The following is a 10,866-nucleotide window of genomic DNA, read 5'->3' as shown; positions in this document are numbered from 1 at the left end:
GGTCCGTTCACGCGGTGGCAGGCGGCAGGACGTCCTGACTTTTTAAGGCTGAATAACATTCCATTGAAACAGTTTTCAAGGCTCTGCTACATTCCGTTGGCCAGAGCCCGTCTCGGGGCCGGGCCCAGTTACAAGGAGCAGCAGACGAAATGGGAGGAGGTGCAGGGAATGTGTGGTCCCTCCCTTTGCAGGCGGCACATATGTGCCCCTGTCGGTGATGAAACCACAGCGGGGAGAGCATACGTGAGCACAGTGTCCCGCTTTCCTCCCCTTCGCAGACCACCTGCTCCCGGATAAAAGGACGACTCTGTGGGCCTCTCTCCGGACTCCTGCCTCTCCTGGGATGCGAGCATTGGCCAGGGGCTGGAGGCAGCCTCTCACTCTCTCTCTCTCCCCTCCCCTGCTCCAGATGGAAACCATCAAGCACGGAGTCGATCAGAAGCTGCTGGACGGTCAGGAGAAACTGCACCAGATGTGGCTCAGCTGGAACCAGAAGGAGCTCCGGGGCACCGAGGAGAACCCAGCCAAACCAGAGGTACCAGCGTGGGGTCCCTGTGGGATCCTTAGGGCCCTGACTTCCTTCCTTCTCCACGCCTCTGTCGGATGGACCTACCTGCCTGGAAGGCTTTCCACAGCCTCTCCTGCCATTAACCACCTTTAGGACGTGACGGCACCTCTTCCAGGAAGCCCACCTTGATTTCCTCCTTTAGGTGTGGGTGTTGCTTTGAACTGCAGGACACTTGTGACGCCTCTCAACCTGCTGAACTCTAAACCCTGGCGTGTTTCCCTTCTCCTGTGTCCCAGCGCCAACGTGTCCGCTACGAACGGGGGGCGTCACCCAGCTGTGAGCAGGAGTGAGGCGCCCACACCTGCCGCCCCACGGACGGGCCCTGAACACATGACGCTCAGGGAGGGAACCAGACACGAGAGGCCCCACGGGGTGTGAGTCCACGCGTGTGAAACACCCCGAACAGGCTCATCCACAGACGGGAAGGGGTTCAAGGCTGTCAGAGGCTTGGGGAGGGGGTCAGGATGGACTACTTCATGGGGAGGAGCCTTCTTTGGTGGGTGATGGAACGTTCTGGAGCTCGAGGCAGTGGTTGCACAACCTTGTGCATGTACTAACAACCACGGAACTATATACTTTAAAAGGGTGCATTTTCTGGTCCGTGAGTTACATACGTCTATAAAAGAAATTGAGCTGCTACATAAAGCACATAGTAAACCGTTCAAAAATGGCATTTGTGAAGATATCACCTGCTGTCTCTGCAGGTGCAAAATTGTTAGCATTCAGACCCAAACCACCTACCTCCGCCTCCCTCTCCCTTCTCCCCCACCGCTGACCATGGCAACCGCGAGATGTGGGTGTTGACTCTGGTCGGCACCTCCCTGTCAGGTTCAAGTCTCCCGAGCGCTCTGATGGCGGGTTGAGGGCAAAGTCCTGCCTCCCAGCCTGCTGTCTTCCCCCCCTGTGGTGGGGGTGGGGTGTTAAGGTCCCGATGCACGCATTTACACTTCCGTCTCCCCCACCACACAGCTCCTGCCTGGAAAGTTCTTCCAGATGTCCTCTTAAAAAAAACCTGAAAAACATCTTGAGATATAGCAGACGCTCTTTGTCCCCAGCACCCACGAACCCCCTTCCTGTCTGTGGATGAGCCTGTTCTGGCCGTTTCACATTCTGTGGGGCCTCCGGTGTCTGGTTCCCTCCCTGAGGGTCGTGTGTTCAGGGTCCGACTGCGGGGCAGCAGGGGTGGGCGCCTCGCTCCTGCTCGAGGCCCAGTGACGTTCCCCCGTGTGGGTTTTGTTTACCCGTTTACAAGTTCATGGGCTTCTGGACTGTCTCCACTTTTGCCTCCTGTGGATAACGTCCTGTGACCAGCCCCAGCCTGTGTATGGTCGCGTGTCTCCATTTCTCTTGGGGAGATACCTAGAAATGGAACGGATCGCTAGTCCTGTGGAAACTCTTAACGTTTTGAGGGACCACCGGACTGTCTTCCGAAGTGACTGTGCCTCTTTTTCACTTTGGGGTCTATGTCACATGGTTCAAAACTCAAATAGAGCTGGTATCCCAAACCACCGTGCTGGACGGGCTGGCCAAGGAAAGGTTTTCTGGAAGGTGGGCAGGAGAACCCCCACTTTGTCTCCCCGGGCTTTGGATCCCAAAACATGGTCCTGACTGTCCGCCCCTTCCCAGCAGGTGGAGTCCCAGACGCTTACCATGTTCCGCGACATTGCCCAGCAGCTGCAGAACACCTGCGCCTCGCTGGGGTCCAGCATCCAGGGGCTGCCCTCCCACGTGAAGGACCAGGTTCAGCAGGCTCGCCACCAGGTGGAGGACCTCCAGGCCACCTTTTCTGGCGTCCATTCCTTCCAGGACCTGTCCAGCACTATCCTGACGCAGAGCCGAGAGCAGGTGGCCAAGGCCCGAGAGGCCCTTGACCACATGGTTGAGTACGTGGCCCAGAACACGCCCATCATGTGGCTGGTGGGACCCTTTGCCCCGGGAGTCGCTGAAAAGGCCCCAGAGGAGAAGAAATAGGACAGTCAGAAGGGGGCTCGAGGGACCTAGTCTTTCCCTGAGGGGTCAGCACCAGCGCTGGACCCTTCGCCCCCTCGCCTCGCTTGGAACGTGTTTCTTCCCTTCCCCCCGGCCCATCTCAGCTACCACCTCGGGGAGCGCCCTCTGCCGCCTCGGAGGAAGCACTGCCTGCCTTCATCAGTCATTAGGGGGAGGTTTCCAGAAACAGATTTTTTTTCTAGGAGGCCCCCAGGCCCCCTCCAAATTTTTTCTTCTTAGAAACAAAGGCTAGGTTTCTTACATCCCACCTGTGCCACATCAAGGCCCCGGGATATCCGCCTTTAGCTAACGGACTTGGACTTCTGGCTTGCAACGTGGCCCTTCTGGGGTGTGGGGTGGAGGCAGAACCGCTGAGACCCATTCCGGAGCAGACGGGGCGGGGCGGGGGGCCCTGGGGCCTGCCCGGCCGCTCGTGGGTGCCTGGAGTGTCACCGTTGCCTTAATAAATCTCACCTGCCGCTGAGTACAGGCTGTGTGCGCACGCGCATGCGTTCCCAGGAGCTGAGCGACGCGGGGTCCGCGGGTGGCCGCCTCGGCCCGCTTCCCTGCTCTGCTCGCGAGGATGGGAACAGGACAGGGCCAGATCCGGAGTGGGGCTCAGGGCTCTCGTCCAGCCCCTGGGACAGGAGAAGAGCAGGGAGGGAGGATCCTTCACCTCCCCCACCGCCGCCAGGCCGCGCGCTGCGGTGTGGGACGCTTAGGAGACCGAGCCACCCAGGCGCCACTAAAACCTGTCACTTTTTTTAGAGTAGACCTGAACCCTTCTCATCACGAGAAAGAAATCGTAGCTCCGGCAGACATTAACTTCTCGTGCTCGTTTTGCAATATACACACGTACCAAATCCCTACGTTCTACCCCTAAAACGGATACTGTGCTCTATGTCGATTGTATCTCAATTTTTCAAGAAGGTTAAACACGTTTGGGGGCAAAGAACATGCAAGTACAAATTCAAAATTAGACACAACGGGGGCGCCTGGGTGGCTCAGTCGGTTGAGCGTCCGACTTTGGCTCAGGTCATGATCTCTTGATTCGTGAGTTCAAGCCCCGCATCGGGCTCTGTGCCGACAGCTCAGAGCCTGGAGCCTGTTTCGGATTCTGTGTCTCCCTCTCTCTCTGCCTTTCCCCCGCTCATGCTCTGTCTCTCTCACTCTCAAACATGAATAAATGTTAAAAAAAAAAAAAAAATTTTTTTTAAATTAGATACAACAGAAACCCTGCCTCTCAAACTTAATAATGAATACTTCCTACACGCAGTCCCCGTACAAAGTGACTATAGCGAAAGCACAAGCCCTCACCATCCAAAGAGCCGGGTGTTTGCTTGTGTGCTGGCCCGGCCCATGAGCTAAGGACAGTTTACATTTTTCTTTAATTACCTAAGCAAGCTCTACCCCCAACATGGGGTTCCAACCCGTGACCCCAAGAACACCCCAGCGCCTTACCCCCTGAGCCAGCCAGGCACCCCAGCATAGTTTACATTTTTAAAGCAAACAAAAATAAGCAACAGAGACCCTCTGTGGCCCGCAAAGCCTAAAATATTCACTCTCTGACCCTTTACAGGGGAAGCTTGCCAGGCGCGAGCTTGAGACCTTCCTGTTAACGTCTGACTGCTTAGAAGCGTTTCTCCCAGTACTTAAGAGCTGCGATGTGTTTTGCTGCAGTAACTTTACACATCACTGAGTCCCGCTTAGGAGACTAGGCCTAAGGGTGTCGGCACATCTCCAGCAGAGGGTGATGATAGCAGGTTTGGGGGGGCGGGGAAGCGAATGATCGGTGCTGGAGCGACGGGTCCAACGTCCGTCCTCAAGCAAGACACAGGCGTGAGGAGAGGGACTTAGGGTCTCCAGCCCCACTAGAGAACTAAAATGACCCTGTATGCAAAGGCAGGACAACGTCACCTTCTCCTGGGGGCTCTGGCCTATGGACAAAGGTTTACAAACCCTTAAGAAAGCCTGGGTGGCTCAGTCGGCTGAGTGTCCAATTTTTTGTTCTGGGTCAGGTCCCGAATGCAGGGTCATGGGATCAACCGACATCGGGCTCCGTGCTGAGCCTGCAGCCTGCTTAAGATTCTCTCCCTCTCGCTCCCCATCTCCGTCTTCTTCCCCCTCCCCTCTTATGCTCTCTAAAAAAACCCCAAAAAAGATTAAAGTCATTTGTGGGGTGCGTGGGTGGCCCCGTTGGTTGAGCACCCGACTCTCGACTTTGGCTCGGGTCATGATCTCACCACTCATGAGTTGGAACCCCACGTCAGGCTCTGCCCTGGTGGTGTGGAGCCTGCTTGGAGTTCTCTCGGTCTCTCTCGTTCTCCCTCTGTCGCTGCCCCTCCCCAGCTCGTGCTCTTTCTCAAAAAATAAACATAAAAAGTCATTTCTAAAAATAAAAAGCGGGGCGCCTGGGTGGCTCAGTCGGTTGAACGTCCGACTTCAGCTCAGGTCACGATCTCACAGTTCGTGAGTTCGAGCCCCGTGTTGGGCTCCGTGCTGACAGCTCAGAGCCTGGAGCCCGTTTCAGATTCTGTGTCTCCCTCTCTCTCTGCCCCTCCCCTGTTCATGCTCTGTCTCTCTCTGTCTCGAAAATAAAATAAAACGTTAAAAAAAATAAAAAATAAATAAAAAGCCATCTGGGGCATCTCCCCTGTGTTCTATCACTCCTGTTCCTGAGTTTATACCCAAGCTCAGTGTGACCACATGTCCACACAAAGGCCCCCAAACGTTCATGGCTGCTTTATTCTCTTTTTTAAAAATGTTAATTGAGGAGCCCGGGTGGCTCAGTCGGTTGGGTGTCTGACTTCAGCTCAGGTCACGATCTCACTGGTTCCGCTCTGTGCTGACAGCTCGGAGCCTGGAGCCTGCTTCAGATTCTGTGGCTCCCTCTCTGTCTGCCCCTTCCCCGCTCATGCTCTGTCTCTCCCTCTCAAAAGTAAACATTAAAAAAAAAATTCTTAATGTTTATTTTTGAGAGAAAGAGAGAGAGAGAGAGAGAGAGAGAGAGAGAGATTGCAAGCGGGGGAGGGGCAGATAGGGAGAGGGAGAATCCCAGGCAGGCTCAGTGCTGTCAGCCCAGAGCCCGACTTGGGGCCTGAACTCACGAACTGTGAGATCATGACCTGAGCTGAGATCAGGAGTCAGACGCTAAGCCAACTGAGCCACCCAGGTGACCCTGCTTTATTCTTAATAGCCCCAAACTGAAACAACCCAAGTTTACATCCAAAAGAGAAGAGGCAGATAAATTGGGAGAGACTCAGAATAGCGGAGGAATTGCACTTTGGGATGGGCAAGACAGGGCAAATCACAGTCAAGTCCAGAGAACAAAGGGAGGACTATTGCTTTACAGAAAAAAGGTGAAATACTATACAGCAAAGAACAAAGATAAATTACTGATATTCACAATATGAACGTTAATAAAGGAGCGCCTTGCTGGCTCAGTTAGTGAAGAAAGGTGACTTTTGATCTTGGCGCGGTGAGTTCAAGCCCCACGTTGGGTGTGGAGGTTACTTTGTTGATTCAAAGATTAAAAATACTTTAAATTGGCTGATTGAAATATTAAAAATAAATCAAGAAACACTTATTTTTAAAAAAAGAAAATAAAGAGGGGCGCCTGGGTGGCTCAGTCGGTTGAGCATCCGACTTCGGCTCAGGTCACGATCTCACAGTTCGTGAGTTCGAGCCCCGCATCGGGCTCTGTGCTGACAGCTCAGAGCCTGGAGCCTGCTTCGGATTCTGTGACTCCCTCTCTCTCTGCCCCTCCCCCGCTCATGCTCTGTCTCTCTCTCTGTCTCAAAAATAAATAAAACATTAAAAAATTAAAAAAAAAAAGAAAAAGAAAAAAGAAAATAGAGAAACCTCATTTAGAATGGAGTCAGGAAGCCCCTGAAAGGGGGAGCTCAGCTCTTACACGTAAACTTGGGGCAGGAGGAAGATTTTCTCCTGACCAGCAACAGCCCAGCCAATGAAAAACCACTGTAACTCAGCCAATAAGAAACCACCACAAGTCAGCCAATGAGAAATCACCATAACTCAGCCAATGAGAAGCCACCATAACTCAGCCAATGAGAAACCATCCTCTGCCTGAGCGCTACCTCTCCTGCGGGGGACTTTGCTTCAGAGCAGCTCCTCCCGGCTCCCTCCTTTTTATCTAGAAAGCAATAGTCCTCCCCTTCGTTCTCCGGCCTGGGCTGTGGTTTGCCCTGTCTTGCCCATCCCAAATTGCAATTCCTCCGCTATTCTGAATAAGCTCATTTTGCTGATAAAATAACCGGCTGTTTTATTTTTATTTTTATTTTTTTTATTTTTATAAATTTTTTTTAACGTTTATTTATTTTTGAGACAGAGAGAGACAGAGCATGAACGGGGGAGGGGCAGAGAGAGGGAGACACAGAATCAGAAACAGGCTCCAGGCTCTGAGCCGTCAGCACAAAGCCCGACGCGGGGCTGGAACTCACCGACCGTGAGATCATGACCTGAGCCGAAGTCGGACGCTTCACCGACCGAGCCACCCAGGCGCCCCTGGGCTGTTTTATTTTTAAGGTGGAGTGCGGCAACATAGGTGAAGCTCACAGTCACCGTGTTGAGCAAAAGAAACCAGACACGAAAGGATCCATACTCGGAGTCCCTTTCGGTGACGTTTCGGAACTCAAACTCAACTATGGCGACAGCGATCGGAGGAGGATTGCCCGCGGCGCTTGGGGGCATTCCAGGGGTTGGAAGCGACGTGTAGACACACGTCTTGATCTGGGTGTGGGCTGCAGGAAATGGGTACCCATGCAAAAGTCCTCTGAGCTGTCCGTTTAAGATTCACATGCTTTAGGGCCTATGAATTATCCTCCAACACAAATTAAGAAAGAGAAAGTAACATGCAGTGGTGGTGGGGGGTGGGGTGGGGGAAATGAGCCCTTTCCCTTTCCGGTGGGAGTGTGAACCAGGAGCCTTAATTTGGAGAACAGTCGTGCAGGATTTAGTAAGAGTGAAAATGTATATTCTCCACGTCTGAGGAGAAGTCTCAGAAGTTCCCCTTCTCCACAGCTGCCCTAGAGAAACGCTGTCCACTAAGTCCCCGAAGCATCTCCAGGTTACAAGGGGGGGGGGGGAGAAACTGAGGCACGTTTCAGAGAGTTCATCCTGGGCTCCATCCCACAGCTACGAAGTGCAAGAGTAAGGATTTGAACCCATTGTGAAGGCAGCCCCGGCATAGGGTTTACAACCACCACCACAGAAGGTTGCGATGCCTTTTTTCGGGAATAGTGGAAACAAACCGCGTGTCCAATGCCTGGGGACTCAGTAAGTTGTACTACAGTCACGCTTAGTGAGACCATAACACGCTCGGTCGGTTGAGCGTCCGGCTTCGGCCCAGGGCATGATCTCAAAGTTTGTGGGTTCGAGCCCCGCATCGGGCTCTGTGCCGACAGCTCGGAGCCTGGAGCCTGCTTCCAATTCTGTGTCTCCCTCTCTCTCTGCTCCTCCCCCGCTCATGCTCTGTCTCTCTCTCTCTCCCCTTCAAAAATAAATAAAACATTAAAAAAAAAAACTTTAGAATAAGAAGGAACAAGGTGGGGCTACCTACACTGGCTCAGAAAACTGTTGGACGGTCTGGCCTGGTCTGTAACACTGACAATGTTTAGTATCTGGCCCTTTAGCAGGAAAACAAAGTTTGCTCACTTCTGGCCGGTGGGAATTAAAAAGCAAACCAAAGAGCATTAAATGTCACATTCATGGATACGTGTCTGTGTGTGCGAAAGTGAAAAGCTGAATGGGCACCCCGTGGAGGGCCCCGCCCCCACCAGAGCAGGAGGGAGAGAGATTGGATAGGCACAGGGCACCTCACCTCTTTTATGGAAAAGGGGAGGTGGGCAACTGTACCGGTCTGTGGGTGGTCAGATTTACGCATCTGCAGCTCAGGGTTTCCCCTGGAAGCCTGGGTTACCCTCTCTGAGCCTCAGTTCTCTCACCTGTAAAATGGGCACATTCAAGTCCATCTGGGAGGATTATTTTAAGGCAAGGATCAGATGACCATCGAGAGGTGTTCGGTGTGGGGACAGGTACCTAATGAAACTCCAAAAATTGGTAAGAGTCGGGGGGGGGGGACCCAACAGGCATGGAAGATGGGTTTAATGGCCTCTCCACCTCTAGCTGCAGAAGCTCCAAAGGTAGGGACTTCTTCCTCCGTCCCCAGTGGATTCCCAGAGCCTAGACATGCCTGGCACACAGTAGGTGCTCAATAAAATCCCTCCCCCGCCAGAGACTCACGCTAAGCAAGGCACCCTAGGTGGGGAGGAAATAGCATCCGTATAACTTCCATTTGATTCCCCTCCCATGACTCTTTACACGAACTTCGGCCTGGGGTCCACGGACCTCTTCAGAACCCCATGACGGAATTCATGAAGTCACGGAAAAAAAAATTCACTTTATTTCCACTGACTTTAACCGATATTCACCATTTCCTCAATTATGAATGAAGACAACGGCAGGAGCTACGCCTTTGTCCCCAATAGAAAACCACAGAGATTTTCATATCAGATTGCATTGCCGCAAACAACTCGAAATACCGCGCTCATCACCACTGTAAACTCACTGGGGTTATTGGATCTTGTCAGTTAATGTGGGGGTAAGTAGAAAGGTATAGCCCTAAGCGTGTTTCGGTGGCGCTCTATTTCAAAAGTGTTTTAAAGTGATTATCTTACAAGTATTCAACACAATTTTTTTTTTTTTTTCAGAGAGCGAGAGAGCGTGCGAGCAGGGGAGAGGAGTAGAGGGAGAGACAGACAGACAGACAGGCAGACTCTTACGCAGTCTGCATGCTCAGCGTGGAGCCCAACTCGGGACTCAATCCCATGACGCTGGCATCACAAACTGAGCGGAAATCAAGAGTAGGAGGTTCAACTGACTGAACCCCCCCCCCCAGGCACCCCAAACACAATTTTTTATTTTTTTAATTTATTTTTTAATGTTTATTTACTTTTGAGACAGAGAGAGAGAGAGAGAGAGAGAGAGAGACAGCACGAGCGCGCGTGCGCAAACAGGGGAGGGGCAGAGAGAGAGGGAGACACAGAGTCTCAATCAGGCTCCAGGCTCTGAGATGTCAGCACAGAGCCGGAGGCCAGTCTCGAACTCACACACGTGAGATCATGACCTGAGCCAAAGTCGGGCGCTTAACCAACGGAGCCACAAACACAGGCGCCCCAAACACAATTTTTTTTTAAATTGTGGTAAAATAGACTTAACATGAAATTTACCATCTGGCCACTCTTAGGTGCACAGCTCAGGGGTATTAAGCACGCTCACGCCGTTGTGCAACCACCCCCATCTCCAGAACTTTCCATCTTCCCAAACTGAACCTCTGTCCCCATGAAACACTGACTCTCCCCCCCCCACCCCACCCCCGCCCGCCCGTGGCTCCCACCATCTACTTCCTGTTTCTATAAATTGGACTCCTCTAGGGACTTCCTACGAGTGGAATCAGACAAGATTTGTCCTTTTGTGTCTGGCTTGTTTCACTGAGCATAAGGTCCTTGTAGTGTCAGATTTCCTTCCTTTTTAATGCCGAATAATATTCCCGTGTGTGGACGAACCACATTTCCTTTACCCATTTAGTGATAATGGATCACGAAGTTGCTTTTTAAAAATATTTTCTTGGGGCGCCTGGGTGGCGCAGTCGGTTGAGCGTCCGACTTCAGCCAGGTCACGATCTCGCGGTCTGTGAGTTCCAGCCCCGCGTCGGGCTCTGGGCTGATGGCTCGGAGCCTGGAGCTTGTTTCCGATTCTGTGTCTCCCTCTCTCTCTGCCCCTCCCCCGTTCATGCTCTGTCTCTCTCTGTCCCAAAAATAAATAAAAAACGTTGAAAAAATAAAAATAAAAATATTTTCTTGAATATTTTTACTTGCAAAACACTCCTTGTAAACCTCTTGTGCTTTGATTTATGTACCTACCGATGGTGTTTTGAGAAGAGGCTCCGAGCGTCTCCACACTGACAAAGAAATCTGGTCAGAGGCATTATGATTTCCATTGGCCCTTCGTCCATTAAAGCAAATAAACAAAAATTGTATTTTGCAACTGTGTTGGTTTAAAGACGACTATGACCCAGGATGGGACTATATTCATTGTTTTTGTTTTTGTTTTTCTGATTTTAAAAGAAATGAAAACATTTTCGGAGGGGGGGGGTGGCTGAGAGTACGATGGTCCCACATCTTAACTCTGCCCAATGGACATGTGGGCGCTGGGTCCGGGACCCCCTCAAAAAGGCTAGGACCCCTTACGAATGTTTAAATATCGTGTCCGCAGCTTCTAGAAAGGCCATC

The 10,866-nt window shown here is 52.0% G+C and overlaps 1 protein-coding gene across 1 annotated transcript in view; it reads left to right on the top strand.

Annotated features, from left to right (window-relative positions):
* Window positions 1-5,182, top strand: part of PLIN3 (perilipin 3) — a 19,949-nt gene extending 14,767 nt beyond the window's left edge. Inside the window, exons 7-8 of the mRNA XM_049643199.1 lie at window positions 410-535; window positions 2,198-5,182. Coding sequence (XP_049499156.1) covers window positions 410-535; window positions 2,198-2,539 — 468 coding nt within the window. The 3' untranslated portion in view covers window positions 2,540-5,182. The remainder of the gene's footprint in view (window positions 1-409; window positions 536-2,197) is intronic.
* Window positions 5,183-10,866: the final 5,684 nt, after the last annotated feature.

Source organism: Panthera uncia, chromosome A2 (assembly GCF_023721935.1).
Source record: "Panthera uncia isolate 11264 chromosome A2, Puncia_PCG_1.0, whole genome shotgun sequence".
NCBI lineage: Eukaryota > Metazoa > Chordata > Mammalia > Carnivora > Felidae > Panthera > Panthera uncia.
The sequence above is the reverse complement of the archived record's forward strand: the minus strand, read 5'-3'. Positions and strand labels throughout refer to the sequence as shown.